This window comes from Stegodyphus dumicola, chromosome X1, assembly GCF_044657685.1.
Source record: "Stegodyphus dumicola isolate Sdum_Otavi_A_Nest chromosome X1, ASM4465768v1".
NCBI lineage: Eukaryota > Metazoa > Arthropoda > Arachnida > Araneae > Eresidae > Stegodyphus > Stegodyphus dumicola.
In genome coordinates, this window is record NC_140780.1 from 22,483,099 (window position 1) to 22,505,663 (window position 22,565).

Here is a 22,565-nt window from a genome sequence, read left to right on the forward strand (position 1 = left end):
ACTTTCTTTGTGTCGTTCACGAAAGAATTTTTCAACGATCGTAATCAGTTACGTTACACTTTTTAAATAATAATGATGAAAATAATATGCTAAAGCAATGGCAAAAGTAAAGTGAAATGTGATTTGTCAATTTTTAGTAGAAAATGCTCTACAAGACATAATTTTAATGAACCATTTAGTTAAGTTTTCCTTTTTACTGTATTATTGAAGTTTAGATTGATTTCTGTTTATAGCGAAAAAGGGTTAATTAAATAGTTATTACAGCAGTGTTAATTAAATAGGTGTAATTAGATAGTTAATTGGGTTTAAATATACACACGAATAAAATGCACGCAAAATTACATCTATTTTTATTGCGATGAGCTTTACTCAATAAGGATTTTTAAACTGAACTTTGTATATAAATATACGCGATTGCAAATGATTTAATCTTGCAAATTCTCAAATATGGAGCGTCACCTGTTAAAATTGATAGTGATTTAAAGAAGTGATTTTTGAACAATCTGAAAATCTCTTAGTCTGCCTATGCCCTGACCATTAGTTCATATTTCTCTTAACGGTAAATGTATAAAGTATTTCTCCCACTTTCCTAGCGTGCCTTCGTGGTGTAACGGTAGCACGCTGGGCCGGTATTCCAGAGGTCCGTGGTTCGATTCCCGGCGAAGGCGGTTGTATATTTTTCATCTTTCCTGCTTCCAATTAACCTAATGACTCTACAAATGTAATTAATGTTTTTAACTTAACAAAACAAATTTTAGTTTGAATGATTCGTGCATCCTTGATTATAACCTCTACAGGGCGGTGTACTGCATTTTAAGAACTGATTATCTTAATTAAAGAGAATCGGAACGTAAATTTGAGCCTCTCTTAGAAAAAATGAAATAATTATATAAAGCATTTTGTGAATGTTAGTAAATCCAGTAATAAGCATCTGTTCTTTCTTTCTTTTTTTTAAGTTGTAGTTCATTGCAACTAAAATTGCCGTTAAATGTAGCATTTTATTACATCTAACTAGTTTATGCTATTGAAAATCTCAGTATGGGATGGATTACTTTCGAATAACAATACATATTTTTTACCAAAAATTTCACATTTGCATTCAGTAATCAGTTTTTACATGGACTAAAGTATTGCACAACTAAACTAAATTTTGTCATCAGTAATTTGTTACTACAGCATTACGCTTCCTAAATAACCCTCTCGAAAACACAACTTGATTATTGTCTTTTGCTTCCTATGCCCGAATGAATCGAGATTGTACATGCATCTGGTAATCGAATCTCTGACGCTAGAAAAAAGGGTTTCGTCACTGTCCTTGGTAAAAATATCTCCTATTTATTCGCAGCTGAAGTTTGTAACGCGGAACTATCGCCCTTAAATGGTGCAACATTGAATGAAATGTTTGAAAGCTATTTATATTTTTTCAAATCTTCCGTTAAAAAAAAAGTGAATGTAAGCTTAAATTAATCAGGAATCTGTTTTTCATGCATCAATAAAGCATTCTCCAGGTTACCGTATTTGTCTCAAATCGTTGTATAGTCTGAAAAGTTTACTAGCCACTAATAAAACTCGAATAAATTATTAATTGACAGGACTACCCCACGAGTAAAATAAATTACGAGAACAGATCAAGCTGTCTCATCTTAGGATGATGAAAATGTTTTTAAAGCGTAAGTCAACTTCAGAAGGGCACACAATATTTACACACACACACACACACACACACAAAAAAAAACATTTATATGTGTTTAACACACAATATAATAAATGTGTTTAAAAACATTTCGTCATATTGTGGACTTGAATGCTTCTAGAAAACTATTTTATTCAGGTAAAGTGGAATACAAAAAGAAATAGTACTGATGCCTGGCAGAGCCAATGTTTACTGAAGCCAATGCTTGTTAGTGTTTACTTCGAATGTGTTACGGGATTTTGAGGGTGAAGATCCCATCCATCAAAGAATCATTTACAGATTGTATAAAATGACAATCTTGCTGTATAAAATGACTATCAGATAAGAATATTAAGAAAAGCATTCTAAAAATCACTCAGCTTTAAAAATAATTATAACTTTTAAAGTTATTTCCAACAAATATTATTGAAGATCATTCGAGAGTCAAAATATTATATAATGTAAAAAAGACACCTCGCTCAATTACACTCATGTTCATAAATTAAGAATAATACAAAATCAGGCAAACGAAGAGTTAGAAGCAAAACAAATTTGACTTATTTGTAAAGCTTATTTATTAAACAAAAGGTAAAGAGCAAAAAAAGACGCTATATGTTTGATATTATTAAAACAATTACCGATTTTTTCTCCCTGGAGCAAATTACAAAAAAAAAAAAAAAAAAAAAAAAAAAAAAAAAAAAAAAAAAACTATTTACAAAAAACCAATATTACATGGTTGGTATGATTGTTAATACATTGTATACACCACTCAAAAAACAATGCTCTCCGAAGTTCCGGTAGACATGTAGGAGGTGGTTGACGGGCTGCAACTCGTCGGCCAAGCATATCCCACACGTGCTCTACTGGATTCAAATCCGGTGAGAATGCTGGCCATTCCATACGGGTGATATCCTCCGATTGAAGGCATTCGCTTACGATGTTTGCACTGTGAGGACGGGCGTTGTCATCCATAAACACAAATTGTGCGCCCATGGCGCCCCGAAACAAACGTACATGTTGTTCCAGAATGACGTCCCGATAGATTTGGCTTGTCATGGTGGTTCCAATTTGAACATGCAGGTCAGTTCTGGAACCCAGAATAATTCCACCCCAAACGAGCACTCCTGCACCACCGTAACGGTGCCGTTCAATGATGTCTTCTTGGTGGTAACGGGTACCTGGAGCTCTCCATATGAAAGTCCGGCGAGAATCAGACTGCAAGCTAAACCAAGACTCGTCGGAAAACATCACACAAGCCCACTGTTGCGGTGTCCACAATGCATGCTCCAGGCTAACCGCAGGCGACAGTGAGTTGCAGTAAGTGGAACGCATCTAGCAGGTCTACGAGCATATAGACCAATATGTCCTAAGCGTCTGTACACGGTCTGCCTTGAAATTGTCGTACTAGTGTTCAGCCACTGGTACGACACTGGTTCTGAGGCTGTGCTCTGCCTGTATCTTTTGGCAGTAACTGCCAAATAACGGTCCTCATTCGGCGTTGCAACTCTGCGGCGACCTGTGCTGTAACGTCTACTCACATTACCATCATCTTGGAATCGTTGCCAAAGCCTGGAGATGACACTCTGGGCAATTCCAAGTTCGTCTGATACTTCCAGTTGGGTACGTCCACATTCCAGACGGCCGATAATTCTACCATGTAAAAAATCATCCAAACGCGTCCTTTGTGTCATAACTATTCGGTTATTGCACTGAAATGCTTATAAAGCGCCTGCAAACAATCTTACTTCTTTGCCTGCATTCCTTATATATCACTCTCTTACACTCTCATCATTGTGACGTACCATCGGTGTCATCTGGTTACTTCCTGAAATTTGCATATGATTCCTGAAGATGTGTGTAGTGATTTTACAGGTGATATATTTATTTTAGATTTCGATTTCCGCGTGACTCCGAATTATCCTTAATTTATGGACATGAGTGTAAGTAAAACACGTCTTTTAGCTTGTATGACTGAGGACATACAATTGCATATAGACAGCATGAAGATTGGATTCCACAAATGAAGAACAGCTATAGAACAGCTGAAAGAAAAACAACCATTTTTAGTCCAAAGTGCCCTGAAGGACCATTGTTTTCATTTTACGATTTTGCGTTGAATCACTATAAATGTCCGTTTCACTTTTCAAACTGTTGCCACCAAATGTTAGAGTCCTGCATTATCTTTGAAGAAATTAAATAATGAAAAATCTGCATAAATGTATGTATATTTTTCGCATTGTGATACAACAGCGGTACACAGAGCCATCGAATTTTGAATGACGTAATCCTTCTGCGAATATGGGCATGTAGAAGCCCAAATTTGAAATTTGGAATTTGTTTTATTATCGATTTCCTATTTTGTAAAACTTTAACGAATTTTTGAGTAACAAACTCAAGGATTTAAAAGCGAGCAATGGCAACAATCTACGGGGGGGGGAACCTTTTTATCTCCAGGGTGCGGAACTGTGTATCTCGCTCGAAAATTCTAAAGATGGGCTCAGTTTAAAATTATTTTGCGACATTGCTATTGAACTGAAATTTATGGTTTAAGTGCGAAGAACACGATATTTAATAAATAAAGGTAACACGCAAAACGTTGCCACTTTGGACGTAATTTAAAATCCGAAGCCTTTCAGATTTTTTAGGGTTTTTTATTTATTTATTTTTTTATTAATTTTTACTAATTTTTCAATTGAAACACTACTACAATAATTAAAACTGTCAATTAGCTCGAGTTTAAAAAAATAAAAAATCATCATTTGTGTTTTGTAGTTACTTCTTAAATGATACTGAATCATCTAAAATTTGGGTTCATAAAATAAGGCACTGAAGACCGTTCAGTCAGTAAATTCGCTCTGGACAATTTCCACAATGTTGCTGGTAAAAACATGAAATCTGCCTTTTTGATTTTGCGTAATCATTAAGCTTTTTGGTGCCGTAAATCTTGAAAACATTGTTACTTCCTCATCAAGAACTGAAACCAAGTTTCCTCTTTATTAAGACCGAATCTTAGCTTGCTGCCTGCATGTGCTGACCATTACATGACAAAAACACATAAGAAGAATGGCTTTAATTCCTTACAGATTTATTACATCATAAAAATATTTCATTAACTGGACGTTTTAACCTAAGGAATTCATATAAAAAGTTACTTTTTCGCTTAGAAGCACCTTTTCATCCATAGGTCTGAAATATTTGCCAGAAACTACTACGTATCTAGGAGTAATATTTCAAGAAATAAAATCTGTATCTTTGTAACATATTGTACACAAAGAATAGATGCGATTGTTAATTTGCTCCAAAAATGAGCGTCTATCTTTTCTTAGAGTTATGCTTGGTTGTAAGGATCTTAAGTTTTACTAACGTTTATTTTATTTTAAATCTTTGCTATCACTTCTTATTTTCTACTTCCGGCCAGAATTATAAGCGTTAATGTATTTATGCAAAGTTTATCTGGCGAACGCCAAGTATTTAAGTTGTGGCTTTTTGCCAAGCGAAAGAGAGGAAGCAGTTAGTCGAAGCAGGCCGCTTACCTTAGAAGTTTTACTCAGTTGCTGGTTGCCTTCCAGGCCAGAGGTTTAATCCTCTTGATAACTTTAAACGTATTGTAGTGTTCACAGTTCTCTGTACTACATACGGCTTCCTGATAATATAAGGCCAATCTTCCACGTTTACTATTTTAAAGTTAAATTAGAGTTTAGTTTTATTTTTATATTTTTACGTTTAGACCACAAGTAGTGGGTCTTTGTATTCCGAAGTACGGAAGTTATTGTAAATAGAGAAAAATAAAGGGTTTTGTATACCCTTCTTGTGTATCCTGTCTACTTCCCACAGTTATTGAACATAGCTTTAATAAGCTCTCTGTTCCGAGTCAGGTCCTTGCATGTTCCCGAAGAAAGTAAGACGGAACATTGAACCTGATAGTGGCGCCCAACGAAGAAGAATAACCATGGCCGAGTTTCAAGAAGAACCTGTGCTGCCTGCAGAAGCGGCTCAGAATCCAGAAATGCCAGCTGCCGCCCTGGAAGGATTTGGTTACATCGTCCAGACCATGCGCGCTTCGATGAAACCAGAAGCAACATTTAATGGAAACTCACCGGTAACCAGTTTTTTGGAAAAATTGGATGACCACTTCATGCTCTACCCCGTGCACGAGTTTCAAAAAGTTACCTTAGCTACCAGCGCTTTGAGGGGCCAAGCGCTTAACTGGTTCAAATGTATAGGCAGAAGTCTCTTGGGTCAAGCAGGAAGTCCCACCTATACTTACGAGAATTTCAAGACTGCCCTAGTAAAAGCCTTCCCTGTTGTAAGGGATCGTGCGAAATTAGAAACGGAACTTTTTAGTATATATCAGCAAAGAATCGAAAATCTCTCAAGCTTTGTTTTAAGAAAAATTCACGTCTTCAAACTCTTGTATGGAAACCGTCCGGATCCTGAGATAATTCAAGTGATTTTGCCGAGTTTACTGCCCCAAGTGCAAGACTTTATTGAATTAAGAAATCCGACTACACTGGAAAAGTTATTTGAGCTAGCAATCCAGTTTGAAAGTAGAAGAACAGCGGACATTGAAAGAAGACGCCAATATCAACAGCGAAACCAATTTGGTGCGCCAAGACTACAGCAAACTCAAGCACACGGCTACGGAAGCAAAGCGAATCAGTGGGCAAGGAAACCCGAGCATTCAAAAACAGCCGGCGAACGTCGACAGTTCAATAGCAATCCAGGAAAAAAGTCTCAAGGCCAGTGGAAAAAGAAGGAAAGCACGGAAATGAAAAATAATTTAAACTAAAACGGATTTCTGCTGACGAGAGGGTGCGGAAATCCGAAGGCCAAGAAAACCCCTCTTCCTTCAAGTTAAATACAGTAATGGTGAAAAATTTGACTCTTCCGAAGATTGAAGTGTTGGTGAATAATATCCCAGCCACCGCACTCCTGGATACAGGCGCGCAGTGTTCCTGTGTGGCAGAAGATTTTTTTAGGAAGTATTTTCGGAAATACCGCATATATAATTCGGATAATACGACAGTGTTAGCGGCGCAAGGAGAAAAATGTAAGTGTATAGGTAAATTACCGCTGTATGTCCGTATGAAGGACGAACAAGTAAAGATTATGTTTTTCATAGTAAAGAATCTGCAAGCACATATTATTTTAGGAATAGATTTTCTTTCAGAGGCACAAGCAACGCTGGGTTTTAATGAAGCGTCCCTTAAGCTGACGATGAAACCAGTTCGTGGAGAAAAGGCTGAACCGCCGATGTTAAATCTTGACCACCTGCCTAATGACGAGCAAGGAAGAATCCGACAAGTGGTAAGTGAATTTGCTTCGTTATTTAGTGATGTTCCAGGATTTACTCATGTTACTAACCATAGTATTGACACCGGATATTCAATGCCAGTTCGCCACAAAGCATACCGGTATGATAAGAATAAGGAAAAAATTATAGAATGGCATATCACCGATATGCTACGTAAAAAGATCATAACGCCCATCTTAAGTAGTTATGCTAGCCCGGTGGTTTTATGTAAGAAAAATAATGACTATCCTTTGACACATCCAAAAAGGTGGAGATTCGCAATTGACTACCGTAAATTAAACTCCATAACTAAATATCCGGTATATCCGTTACATATTATTGAAGAAATTCTAAGGAACATAACATCCACCAAATATATGACGACTTTAGACTTAACGACTGGTTATTTTCAAATAGGGGTTAGGCCTGAGGATGTGCCTAAGACTGCTTTTATAACCAAGTCTGGCACTTATGCATTTTTGTGTATGCCGTTTGGCCTTTCAGGGGCACCGGCAACATTTCAGCGATGTATGGACATTGTGTTAAGGCCTGTTCTTGGAAAGTCCACATTTATCTATTTAGACGATATCATTATTACTAGTGATAATCTCGACCAACATGTACAGGATTTAAGACAAGTGTTTTCTTTATTAAATGAGGCCGGTCTAAAAGTTAATGTCGAAAAGTGCAAATTTCCAGCCCCTGAATTAAAATATTTAGGTTACAAAGTATCTCAGAAAGGAATCGAGACAGACGAATCAAAAATAATCGCTGTACAAAAGTATCCGACTCCAAACACGGCGAAGAAGCTCTCTTCTTTTCTAGGACTTTGTTCATATTATAGGTCCTTTATAAAAAATTTTGCAGCTATTGCTGAGCCATTGTTAAAATTAAAAAAGGAAAAAGGCAAGATTCTCGTGGACGGCCGAAGCCAATAGTGCTTTCGAAAAATTAAAACAAGCATTAACGCAAGCCCCTGTGTTGAAATTTCCTGAAAAGGATGAGAATTTAGAAATTTCAGCGGATGCTTCGGATTATGCGGTAGGAGCGGTACTTTCGCAAAATCAACAGCCCGTGGCATTTTTTAGCCGAACTTTAAATCAAACACAAAGAAACTATTCCGCGACCGAGAGAGAGGCACTTGCAGTTCTGTTAGCAGTGCAAAAGTTCCGAGTCTATTTTGGAAAGGCGCCAATAACAGTGTACTCTGATCATGCGGCGGTAACTAGATTGTACTCAGGGAAAAACTTATCCCCAAGGTTAATAAGATGGGCACTCAAGCTACAAGAATATAATCTGGTAATCAAGCATACCCCCGGAAAGGAAAATATCGTAGCAGATGCCCTATCCAGAATTAAAATAGATGAAGAAGGTAATACTGTAAAGGTGGCAATGCTCACAGCATGTACAATAAATTCCCGAGAAACTGTAATAACCGAACTGGGTAAGGATCCTGAGTTTGGAAGCATTTATGAGTATTTAAAGGATCCTGAAAATTTTAGCCACCAAGATATTGTGGCGATAAGAAATAGGGCGGCCCATTACGAACTAATAGATGGTCTATTATTCTATACAAAAACTACGAATTCCAACAACGAATTTCGACCTGTTATCCCAGCTAGTCTTAGATTAAATATCCTGCAGGAGCTCCATGATAGCCCTTTAGCTTCTCATGCTGGTATTCGAAAAACTATCCAACGCGTACGCGAGGCAGTCTATTTTCCTGAACTGCAAAAGTTAACAAGGGCGTATGTCCAGTCCTGCCCAACATGTCAAGCAGTTAATTATATTAATTTCCGCCCGGCCGGGTTTCTAAATAGTATTAAATCCGAATTTCCAAATGAAATAATTGGCATCGATTTATTGGGCCCTTTCACAAAAAGTCAGTTAAATAAAAGCCGCTAACTCCTTGTTATGGTTGATCATTTTAGTAAATGGACCGAAATTGTTCTCTTAAAACGAGCCTCCGCGAAATTAGTTACTGATTCTATTTTAAATAAATATATTTTAAAATACGGGGCGCCCCTAAAAGTTATATCGGATAATGGTCCTCAATTTGTAAGTAATGTATTTGAAGACATGTCCCAAAAACTGGGCATACGTCATTTAAAAATGGTCCCGTATCGGCCGCAATCAAATATAGCAGAACGGGTCAATAGAAATATAGTGAAAATTATCCGTAGTTATGTTAAAAATTTTCATAAAAGCTGGGATAACTATGTCAATGAATTTGCTTTCGCCCTTAGGACCGCAAAACATGATATAACGGGCAAAACTCCTGCTGAGTTTTTTTAGGCAGAAAGATTATAACGCCGTTAGATAAATTATTTTATGTGCAACAAAGAGCCCCAGAATTTAAAATGGGTGATATAGAAAAACTAATTAAAGAAGCAAAAAAGAATACGGAAATAGCACAGAGAAAACAAAAGCTATATTACGACTTGAAACGACGGGGAGTAACTTATAAAGTAGGGGATGAAGTATTAAAAATTAAGCATTCACTTTCTTCAGCACCAGAAGATAAAACTGCCAAATTTTTTCCACGATTTGAAGGACCATATGTCATAGAAAAAATAACTCACGCTGTAGTAGTGTTAAAAGGCAGGAATGGGGAAACCTGCTCCGCAAACATTGATCAAATCAAACCCTACTATGATCGTAATAAAATGCAAATTTTCAAAGATCTTTTGCAGGATCCGGCACGGCAGACACCGCAGGCACAAGCTCCAGAGGTGGAACAACGACAAGTACAAGGGCAAGCCATTAAGAGGCAGGAGCAAGTGAAAAGAAAGTTTCCCCGCGGGAAAATTGAAGGTAACAAGAAAAAGAAGCCGTTCCACCGTCCAGAAAAGAGAGCTCACGAACACCCCCAGAATGAAGAAGGGAGAAGGACGACGAATGCAAAGAGAGCCAGGAGAAATGACGGCAACTATAACTCGGCTCTAAAACGGAAGATCTACTCATCCGACAGGACTCTCCGCAGCAAATGTCGCCGAACTGCGGAAGGGCCACCAGCGGCGGAGGAAATGTTACAAGGAAAATTTGAACGGCCAGCAACGAGGTCCAAGCAGGAACATGAAAGAAGTTTCCCGGTTCCGCCAAGACCAGCTGTCATCAAACGGCCAAGACCACAGGCAGAGGCGAAAAAGAAGGTATTCAAGGGTGACCGAACTGGAAAAAAAAAAGCTTCTAGAGGAAGGCACTGAAGGGTTAAAGGTTGAATGAATGTAATTAGGCTCTCTGACGCTACACTTCAGAGTTAGCCACTTTCAGAATAGTACCTCAGGGTTTAGAGTTGAAGTTAGGGTGTGTTACGAGGTCTTGGTATGTTGAATTTTTAACACGTTAGTGCTTTGATTGTAGGAGGAAGTGTTGAACACGTAGACATAAACACATTCGTGTTTGGTGTTCTTTTACAACACATGTCAGAGAGCACGGGGAGAGATAATTAAAATAGTCATGAATGAAATAAGAATGTTAAGAGAAATATAATTATACATGTTACTTGCCATTTCATTGTGTAACATTTCATTAAACTAGTTTTCCTTCCAGATCTCTGGAAGGAACCAGATTTGAATAAAAGCTCCTGTTTAGATGCAGTACAGATGAAAAAATTGCGTGTCCTGGGAGCTGCTATTGTAAAAACAAATTTCTTTCTTTTAAATTTCTAGTTTCTAGCGAAAAATGTTTGTAAAAGATTGGCCTCGCGTTAGATTCTAGAGCTAAAAGTTTTCAACAAGGTCGTTTTAGACCTGAGTTTCAAACTAATTCACTCTGGCGGGAAGTATGTAAGGATCTTAAGTTTTACTAACGTTTATTTTATTTTAAATCTTTACTATCACTTCTTATTTTCTACTTCCGGCCAGAATTATAAGCGTTAACGTATTTATGCAAAGTTTATCTGGCGAACGCCAAGTATTTAAGTTGTGGCTTTTTGCCAAGCGAAAGAGAGGAAGCAGTTAGTCGAAGCAGGCCGCTTACCTTAGAAGTTTTACTCAGTTGCTGGTTGCCTTCCAGGCCAGAGGTTTAATCCTCTTGATAACTTTAAACGTATTGTAGTGTTCACAGTTCTCTGTACTACATACGGCTTCCTGATAATATAAGGCCAATCTTCCACGTTTATTATTTTAAAGTTAAATTAGAGTTTAGTTTTATTTTTATATTTTTACGTTTAGACCACAAGTAGTGGGTCTTTGTATTCCGAAGTACGGAAGTTATTGTAAATAGAGAAAAATAAAGGGTTTTGTATACCCTTCTTGTGTATCCTGTCTACTTCCCACAGTTATTGAACATAACTTTAGTAAGCTCTCTGTTCCGAGTCAGGTCCTTGCATGTTCCCGAAGAAAGTAAGACGGAACATTGAACCTGATATGGTAACTTTTCTTAAAGAGTGGGAATCCACCTCCATGTTCATCTATCACCTGTAATGTTCACGAATGTTTTTATAGAAGTATAATGTCTATTTTTTATTAATTGAATACTTTCAAATTTTATTTAAAAGTTTACACTGAGATGATGGGTCTCATATAATTTGCCGTGGCGCTGTTAATAGAATGAAGTGTTTCCAAATGCAAAGGCTGGTTTATAGACTCAAATAGAAGAAAATTTCCTTAGCCTAGTCTAGATTAGTGCATATCCGCGAATGAGTACATTATTTAACTTTAACTGTTCTCACAAAAATAGAATATATTTTACAGTGGATTATATTGGCTTATAAGCAAATATCGAAATTTTCAGAGGTTTATAATGTAATAATAAATTAAAGGCCACAAAGCAATGCAGTTGAGTTCAGATTTCAGTGTTCTTAGTGTTTGTTAACTTCGAATACGAAACATTTGAATTCTATGAGTTATTTTATACGTTATTGTATTAATGTGGAAATTGTATACTGGCGCATATAAATCTCTTCTAATATTCTATACAATTGCATATAGACAGCAATTGCATATAGTGGATAAAAAGCTTGGACTTTGGTTAATTTCATTGGTGATAAGATTCTCAGCATGGTATAAACTGACTATATTGCTTACAGAAAATCGAAGATTCAACCAGCAAAAAAGAAATGGCTATTTTTAAAAACTATGAATAGGCAGAAGCTATTGTTGAAAAGCAGAAGCCAGATCTTGTACCTCACTAATTTCATCCTTATTTACCGTTTCGCAACTTCTTTCAGTAAACGAAAAGCTACTATTAAGCTCTAGGTAAAAGTACATATGCTTATATGTAAAATAAAGCATTCTCTTATTTAGGGATGGAATGATGTGAGCTTCCATGGATCAAAGCAGATTCCCACTCCCAATATTGATGCTATTGCTAAAGATGGAGTGATTCTCAATAACTATTATGTTTCTCCAACATGCAGCCCTTCAAGAGGGTCCCTAATGACGGGAAAATATCCAATAAGAATCGGTAAGTGATATTACTTTCAGAGGGTTCCCCTCTCCTCCTGGCAGGTAGCACTTAAACAGGAATTTAAAAATATTCCTTCATTTCAAAATGTGTTCAATACTTTCCTACCTTTTTTTTTTCAGGTTTTCAGCATGAAGTTATAATAGCTAACACACCTTGGGGTCTTCCATTAGACGAAAAAATCCTACCGCAGTATTTAAAGTCATTAAATTATGAGACTCATGCAGTAGGAAAGGTAAGCTACTTTTCATAATTATTTTCTATTTCTCTCATATGCTGTTATTTGTTTCAGTTATCTATACTTGTATAACGGCAAACGGACATGTACATTTCATAATACAAGTTTATTCATTGCATTTTTACACTTGAGTTATGTGATGTAAAATGGTTCAATTCATTTCTTTCCTAAAGATTGCAGAAAGAGAAGTTCTTGCTTTTATAGAGTTCTACGATTCTGAAAACATTCTTCCCAGATTTTTACAATCCTCCTTAAAATAATGGGCATTGGATCAAATGTAATTTTCTTAACAGAACTTCACAATGAGCTCATACTTCTTTCGCAATAGCGAAAGACATTATGTGGGACCAGTTCCATATTGTATATAAATCTCTCTTCCTTGATTAACTCATAATAATTAACACTTTTACTAGGACTACCTGACAAGTATCTTTTTATATAGGTTCTGTGTTATTTCTTGAACAAAGAAGAAATTCGTGGACAGATGAATGAAGAAGAAAATCAGCGAAACTTTAGCATTAACAATAAGTAATTGACTGCAATTTTGTACTTTTCAGTATGTCTTTGTCCAGTTTTTAGCAGTGCTACAGACAGTAATAAATTACTTCTTTTTTCTGCTATTATAAAAAAAAATACATAAAAGTAGTGTTTCTATTTTATGTGTTTATTTCGGCGAGTATTCTTTTCTTTACTCCTCGAGTTGTACGCTCCTCTTACGCAACTTGTTTTCACATACCCTTAATGGTGATATACAAAGAATTACGATATCGTTGCAGTTGTGAAAGTTTCATCATTCACTGAAAATGATAAGAAAATATCATTATGATTTTTATATTTGCATGAATACATAGCAGATAAAATATTCTTGCTTCGTGGGACATAATAAGAGAGTTATACTATTCTATCGTTTATAAGGCATTTTTTTTTTCAAATTTTCTCAATTCGTCTTTTTTAAAATTATATGTATAAAATAAGTTTCTTAGCTCCAGTGACACTTTTTAAAAAATTCACTTCCAACTTCAGCTATCCTGTTTTCAACGAAGACTTCGTTAATTTTCTATTCGTGCTTTGTTTTCCTAAGTAATAATGACAATTTATTAATTTATTCATTATTTTTTTGTCATAGTGGCATCTTGGATTCTTCAAAGAAGAATATCTTCCAATGAAACGAGGTTTTGATTCCTTCTTTGGTTACTACACAGGTGTTGAAGATTATTTCACTCATTTCTCGAATGTCGTAAGTGTAATACTTTTTATGAGAGATAAATTAGTTGTATTTTATTTAATATTATAATACAGGTGGCAGGTGAGAGCAGATCCGGACACCCGGACGGCTTGCAGAGACTAATCGAGTATCGTCCGGATCCCGCAACTATCCGAAAACAATACAAGGGCAAAGTACATGGCCATACAAGGGCAAAATATAGATTTCTCTGCATGCGGAATTAAACATTTTCCTGGTTACGTCGCATGTTAACACATTGCTACACATACTTGCTACACTATACATTTCATAATATGCATTGCGTTGATCATTGCACTGTACTTAAGGCACATTTACAACTCAATGCTACACTTAATACACTGTATATTCTTTGCAACATATTACGCTGAACATTATTCTTGACAATTCAACATAGATTCTGAAGAATGTAATTGTTTAAATAAGACATAATTTGATTATATAGTACATAACTTAGTTATATAAGACAGACTTAAATAAATAACTTGATACGACAGATAAATAAATTAAGAGCTGTTACATTTGCACACAGAAATACACATTGTTTACTTTGTGCTGTACTTATAATATACAAAATACTGATTTAAGGACACAGTACAGCCCATATTACTTTTGATTAAATAACATGTTAAAAGTTAACTGTGGCGTAAATTTTGCTGTATTCTTAAAACATACCAAAAATAACTAATCTTATAACACAATAAAACAATAAAGTTACATTTTAAAAACAAACATATTAGGTTCTTCAATACTGGTTTTCAGATTTTAAGGAATATTTTCACGTGCGTATATAACTAATAATTGATTATTTTGTCAAGTACAGCGTATACTATACATCTACAAATTGCAGCAGATATTATATATCACCATATATTTAATAACGTTCTCAAGTAATGCATATGTCTCTAACTAAACGTCTATCACTCAAGATCAGAATGTAAAATGAATTTCAAGATAAACAGTAAAAAATGTAGATAAAGAAATTGAAAGCTTAAAATAATTAGAAAAAACGTAATTGAGAGGTTGTTAAAAGCTGTCAGTCAGTAATAATTGTTAATATTGAAAATACCAAATACTTTTCAGTGATTGACTTCTTAACAAAAGAAGACAAGTTTTCATGAACACATGCTTGCAGTCTATGTATAGTACTTTCATATGACACTAACATTCACTGACGAAAGGTGAGCTGCTATGTTGTAAGGTTTATCCTAAGTTTCTAACAGTTAATTTTTAGTTAAAGCAACTTTCCTGTCCTTTCTAAATTTCAGCTTACAGTTTCCTGCCAGAACGTGTTTTCAGAATCGCGGTTAAATGCAAATGAAGGAAATGCGAGTATTTAACGTTGAAGTTCTACTGACTTCGTTAGACAGCCAAAGATTCTGAGCAATGCGCGTTCGCCTTTTGGCTATACTCTTTGTAAGCTATTAGTGTAGCCATTTGGGCTACTCTCTCTCTAAAGCTATTTCTACGTTCGGCCGTATTTTAGGCCCTTGATAGCTTCGCCGTTTAGTTAGGGGCCAACTCTTGTAGAATCTTGATAGCTTCAGCTGTACCTTCTTAGTTAAGTTTTATTTCTTAGTATTCCTGACTTCAAGCCCAAGTGGAGGCTTTGCTGTAAACTCCAATAAGGAGTCAACTGTTAAATTAATTTTAAATAATAAAGGGTAATTAACCCTTCGTACGTTTACGTTTCTATCTTTCTGAACTAAGCTATTATTCGCTTACCAGTTCTTAAGGTTCTACACATTTAACAGTAATTTAAAGGTTGGGACATTACAATGTGTATATAGGTAAACATATCGGTCGAAGATTATCATCTTAGACTAGGCTGCAGTATGGATGTGACCACTGAACTGATATGTGCTAACATCGGTAAACATGTGATAAAAATATTGCCAAAATGCCGAGAGTAATTCTTATTTTTTCAAGAAATTGATAATAAAAAAGGTTTGTTTAAGAATAAGCTGAAAAAAATTGTTTGGTTATCAACTTTTATCGGAGTGAAATTTAGAATGGAAAAGGTACGGTATTATATATGCATTATAAGAACCAAATAAGAGAAGGTCAATTAACTATGTATTCTATCTTATTTTGAATCAATGCGCTATAAAATAAATATTTTGGATATTTTACAGGTATTTATAATAGTTTATTTCTTCAGTTTAATAAATATTTTTCTTTTGCAGAGAAATATCACAGGTCTCGACTTGCATGACAATTTTAAAAACGCTTGGGAATACAACGGAACATACGGAACAGAGCTGTTCACGTCCAAAGCAAGGAAAGTGATCATGGAGCACAACCCATCAAAGGTTAAAGCATTTGTCTTTTTATAATAAACTCGAAAAGGAACATTCTGTCAACTAAAATATCCTCTATTAATTTCCAGTTCTAAAAACAGAACTTTATCCTCAGATTAATCTTTATATAAAGCATTCTCAAAAATTTATTAGTAAGGATTTTCAAATAAAAGCTTTGGAGAGTTTAACACATTAACCGAACTACATCTTCCAGAGTCCTATAGGTATAGCATTTATAATCGAATTCCATTTTAACGATTTTATATTTTCTCGAATTAAAGAAGCTTTTCTATTTTCCCTATAGTATTAAAGCAAAAAATCTTGACTTAACCAATGTATTTTATCATGGCTTAATGAAATGTCAAACATGTTTCCAATTTTAAATTTCTTGGCAAATTTGTACTGAAGAAGTAAACCAATTTATGCAATATCTTCCCTTCAAGACTGGGGAAGAAAAATGTTTTTTTCCGATCACTTGTAGAGGTAAATCACTGATGAATTATGAATATGGGGATACTTTGATCACTTAAAATGAAGTTTTAAATTATTTTCGTTAAACTGCTATTAGTGAAACTGTATAACTTAGAAGTGAAATCCGAAAATACGACATTTTCATTTACGCTATAAACTCATTTTTTGATGCAATGAGTTCTGACAGAGATTCATGGAATGAAATGGCCTCATATAACATCAGTAGTTGGTAAGAAAGTTGGATTTTATTATAAAGTGAAATCGAATGCAGTCTTTTAGCTATCAAAGTGAAAACCGTGAAGAATATGCCATCGAAAGGTGCAATAAAATTCAAAGCATACCAGTTTTTACATTATGTGCCTATCGACGTTTATTTATTCACCTTCTGTACAGAATATGATAATAAGGAAGCGTCCGAATGAAAATGTGGGAAGTACTATAAAATTCGGAAAGAGAAATTTTTGCAATAGCCTCAAATTTGAACGTCAGATTTATTTCTGAAGCAATAATTGAAATACATAAAAAGGTTTTCAAAAATTTCAACTTTGTAATTTGTACATAGATTATCTTTTATTCATTGACAAAATCTTTTTATCGACTTGAGAACACAAGTTTTGCGTTAGATCCGGATTAAACTGCATTTCTAATGTTGAAGAGAGCAGTTTCTTTCTTGAAGCAATCAGAATGCTCCATTTCAGGTTGAGAAATTTTACCAAATGATTGAATAAGCACATAGTATGGGTAGTTTTAATTAAATTTTAATCCAAAACATGGAAATTTTATATGTGACACAATCGTGAGCGGAAACTAAGTTCGTTCTGCTTGAGAAAAACTAAAATGTTTGCCATCAAGGTCGGTACTGACGCTTGGGGGTCAATGAAAATTTCAAGGAGGGAATAATGATATTGACGTTGACAGCCGAAAGAGTACCGGTAACCGATCGGCATAATCAAGATCTCATTGATTACAAAAAAGTTATTTATAAAATTGATAATTATTTATTGGTTAAAGCTATTGTTAAACCTGATTATTAAGGTAGTATCATACAAAATGTTATTAAAAGCGTATAGGTACGCTAAGTTTTGGAATTCAAAACTCACCCGAAAGAAATAACCTAAAAAGTTGTTACCGAACTAATATTATTGAATTTTCCCTCTTCTTACGTAGGAGAAGCAGGTGTCAGTCAAGTCAATAATTTACAACGGAAAATTAATATTCCCAGACATGAAATGTCTTTGAATGAGATGATTTAAAATTATGTTAAGTACTTATATGCAAAAATATTTTTTTTAAATGCATCGAACGTAGCTTTGTAGCTAGTAATTAAAATCGAACTCTTATCTCGTTTTTTCTTCTGAAGATTTATCCATATTTGTAAAATTTAAAATACGAAAACATAAATCTAATAAACCTTTTCCTTTTCGAAACTTATCACATTCTTAAGCTAATTACTATCTCTATGCTATTTCCATGCAATCATTTGTACTATGATTATATATGTTATAGAGAAAAATGTTAAGAGGGCCGATGAAGACAACCATTCGTTTTAGAGAGGTCGATGCAAGAAAAGGGTTAGGAATCCCTGGTTTCGAAAACACACACACACATCATAACTAGATTGAAAAAGAAAAAATATTTTGGATTATTTGGAAAAGAAACTGAATTCACAATCATATGAACAAACCGTATCCCAGAAAGCCGTGTTAAATATGCAAACAAATGCATCCATATAGTCAATATAATCATTTCAATAATCTGATGAATAATGTCTGGTGTTTTATTTCCCGAATTTAAAATTAAATAGCTTTTCCTCATATGTTTTCAGCCATTATTCTTGTATATCGGACAGCAGGCACCTCACAGTGGTAACTTCAACAAAGCAATTCAGGTACCAGATAAATACGTAAGGCCTCTTTCTGCAATAGTTGATGAAAAGCGAAGGAAATTTGCAGGTATATTTCGTGTTACTTTATGGGATGCATATTATATGCACAGAAAAATTAATTCATATTTTTAAGTTAAGGACATTAAAAGTTACTTAAAATTTTAAAAATGCTATTTTAGAGAGAACTTATTCTTAATGAATTGTTTTAATGCATAATTTGAATAAAAACGTTTAAAATCCGTTATTTCATCGAATAAAAGTATTTTTTCCCTGTATATTGTATAGAATTATGAAAATTTTTTCACAATACTTTATCATGATAATTATTATATTCTTAGGATTTAATGAAACGTTATTAACATAATTTAATTAAAATGAAGTTCTGTTATGAAACGCTGTACTTTATAAATTTTATATTGCCGTATATACCGGGTGGCCATAATTAAACTGACAGTGCTCACAGTGTTCTGTAGCGCTATCTATTTGCGAGAATGACGCCACATTTTGTAGGAAGATTAAACAAGACGGGGGACAAAGGATTCCGCGAAAAAATAAATTAGTTCCAAAAGTCACCGCTAGGTAGAACATATTGGCGCGAAAACAGAGTGTTAACAAATGCAAATCAATACGGAAATTACCTTTTATTTTGCGTTCAAATGAAGTTCAATGTGGCTGCCGTTGTTGTGGACCACATATTGCATTCTGTGCACAGTATGCACAACAGCAGAAAGTAACATGTCTGCAGGAATCTCCCGTACAGTCTGTGATATGTTATCCTTCAACGTAGCCAGATCCTGGACCACTTCTTGATATACCTTGGACTTAAGGTAACCCCATAGCCAGAAGTCGTATGGGGTAAGATCAGGCGACCGAGGTGGCCATGCAGTTGGAAAGTAGCGGCTAATTACTCTTTCTGTTGTGAATTTCTGTCGTAGCATCTGTTGCACCCGTACACGTGTGGATGGGCTCTATCTTGCATGAAAATGATTTCCCCCAGGCATTGTCTTTTTGAATAAAGAACTTCTTCTGCTGCTCAGCGTACGTGATATTGCAGATCACGAGACTTTATCGGTGTTTATGTAGATTTTACGCTTTTTTAAAAGTGTTGCCATAATGCATTTGAATTAAATTAGAAAATTTGCATAATAAAAGGTAATTTTATTCCGTATTAATTTGCATTTGTTAACACTCTATTTTCTATTACACAGCGCCAAATAATTCCCTAGCGGTGACTTTTCGAACTAATTTGTTTTTTCACGGAATCCTTCGTCCCCCGTCTTGTTTAATCTTCCTACAAAATGTGGCGTCATTCTCGCAAATAGATCGCGCTACAGAACTCTGTGAGCACTGTCAGTTTAATTATGGCCACCCGGTATGTGTGTGTGTGGGGGGGGAATTGCATATTACATGTATGATTGGGTATGTGACTCTATACGTATATTTTTCATAGCTAGATTTAAAAAACACTCATGTCCAAATTTATCGTTACATACTTCAAAATAATGATATTCTATGAAATATCCAATTGATGTAATCCATTTTTGCGGGGAATATGTGAAAAATAAGCCTAACTGGAATTATAGCATTAAAAGTGAACAAATGGTTTCTAATATGCAAATCAAGATAATCATCATCTAACGGTTAATCAAAGCGCTTTGCGCAAGTGAATATCTGAATGCATTTTTTTTTTTTTTTTTTTCAATACAGCTTTTGATTTCAGTGTCAAAACGGTTTCTTATGGTTCTAAAGTATCATTAGGAAAAATCTGTAAAGTGGCAAATTATTGGCCGTTTTAGAAGAAAGGTAGAAAATCAGAAGCAGCGAGGTATGGGAATATTTCAAGACAGACATACGCTATGGAAAAAATTTCAGAACTCTGGAATTGTAAGCTGGCCTGGACAAGTTCCTAAATGGATAACTGCTGCTCAAAATTGAAATATCGGGCAACAACTGCCAGTCGTAACACGAAGTATACTACTTACTGCTCGGCAGTTAATTTTAGGGCTTGCAACTGATACTGGAAATGCTGTATTACGGCAAACTGTAATACAGAAGGCTTCTGCTGTTATGCAGAAAGCCAAGAGTATGTGTTTCATTGTCTTCACAAAGGAAAAGGGGATATTTTTAACTGATGCAGCAAAGAACATCGGAATTAGAGCGAACACCAGTGGTTCCATGTTCTCTTTACTAATGAGTCAAGGTTTAATTAACATCTGATTCTAAAATCGTTTACATCTGGAGGAAGTCAAAAACCCGAAATCTTCCTTCGAAAATTATGGAGGGTGACCAATTCTGTAATGCAAGTGTGATGGTACGGAAAGCGATGGATGCACGCTGCAACACGTTTTTAACAGCGGATTTGTAATAGGCCAGAGATATCGAGATGAGATCTTACAAACTTATATAATACTTTTCAGAGGTATGTGTATGTTTCTGACGCTTGATTTATGGATGATAATGCTCATCGACATCACGCAAATCTCTTTGATAAATTCCTTGAAAGTCAAGCCATTGAGCGAATATTATGGCTAGCAAAATCTCCTGATCTTAACTCGACATAAAACTCATGGACTACCATAAGAAAGCAACTGTATGGAGACATTCTTCTCCTAGAGATATAAATGCCCTTAAGACCGCATGGCTGGAGGAGTGGAACTTAGTTCTCCAGATTTTAGTTAACAACTTTTTTGCCAGAATAAAACAAATTTTAATATGTGTGTAAAAGTTAATGAAGATCACAATCCAAATTAAATTCCCTTAATATTTTGAGTTATTCTCTCTCTCTCTTTTTCGGGGGGGGGTAGGGTTGTCTTTGAACTCTCCTTGGGGCATATCGTTGCCATTTTTATTGTTTCGTGCTACAGTTTTATATCATATTCAGATTTTTCTTTCGTGCTTAAGCTTTTTCTTTCGTATTTATGTGTTACGATGTTATGTGCGATTCCACACAAATTCATAAGATTATAATGCCCATTTCTGAGAAATCCACGAATGCATGTAAAGATAATTTTGGACATGAGCGTGTAAGAATACGTAGTATATGTTTCTGTAAGTAGAAAAATGGTATTCCAACAGCGGCCGAGAGGTAAAGTCGCTAAGTTCTGGTAGTTTCGGTTCGGGGTTTAACCTGACGAACGTGCTGTTTGCATGGGAATTTTGGTGGTCTTCCCATGTGTAAGATGCATACTAGCCCGTTTCTTTTAAAACGTCACCCACGAAGGCATCCCTCCCCTTAGGAAAATAGCCCTTGAGTGCTTTGCCATAATCAAATAAACCAAACTAAACTTAAGAAAATGTACTTATTGATTAAGGTCATTATAAAAAATATGTCTTTTTTTTTTTTTTTTCTTTTTTTTTTTTCAATTCAAATGTATGGATGAATATTGAAAGTAAAAAGATAAAAAACATTAAAATTACACAAAGAAGTCTAATAAAGTAGCACCCTTCATACCAGTATCATCTCTTTTTTTCTTTTAGGAATGGTGTCTGCTTTAGATCACTCAGTTGGAGAAATATTTGATGCCCTTGAGAAATCTCGCATGCTGGACAATACAATTTTCATTTTCACAACGGATAACGGTGGAGCTGTCGAAGGAACGGATGGTGCTATGGGTTCTAACTTTCCTTTGAAAGGTAGCAAGTACAATTTATGGGAAGGTGGCGTTAGAGCGGTAGGTTTCATTTGGAGCCCAGTGCTGCGTCCTCGGAGTCGAGTTTATAACGGAATGATGCATATCAGTGACTGGTTACCTACTTTGCTGTCAGCAGCAGGTAAATATTTATTTTAGAAATGCAAAATATGTGTCTTTCCATCTTAGTAAATTTATACCTGAAAATAATTGCTCAAAGTAGGCATGTTACATACTTGAAAAATAAATTAGATATCCTACAAGATAGATTAGCCCACCAGCGGCCGAGCGGTAAAAACGCTGAACACTGGTAGTTCGGTCTGAGGTTCGAATCCCGCGAACGGGCTGGCTGCATGGGCGTTTTCATGGTTTTCCCCATGTGTAACGTGTATACGAGCCAGTTTACCTTAGAAAGTCCTCCACGA

General features: G+C 35.3%; 1 protein-coding gene across 1 annotated transcript in view; it reads left to right on the forward strand.

Annotated features, from left to right (window-relative positions):
- The window catches only part of LOC118198317 (arylsulfatase B-like), a 76,979-nt gene that overhangs the window by 42,334 nt on the left and 12,080 nt on the right, over positions 1–22,565 (forward strand). The window contains exons 4-9 of the mRNA XM_035369965.2: positions 12,215–12,374; positions 12,497–12,609; positions 13,739–13,849; positions 16,042–16,167; positions 18,452–18,578; positions 21,989–22,282. Coding sequence (XP_035225856.1) covers positions 12,215–12,374; positions 12,497–12,609; positions 13,739–13,849; positions 16,042–16,167; positions 18,452–18,578; positions 21,989–22,282 — 931 coding nt within the window. The remainder of the gene's footprint in view (positions 1–12,214; positions 12,375–12,496; positions 12,610–13,738; positions 13,850–16,041; positions 16,168–18,451; positions 18,579–21,988; positions 22,283–22,565) is intronic.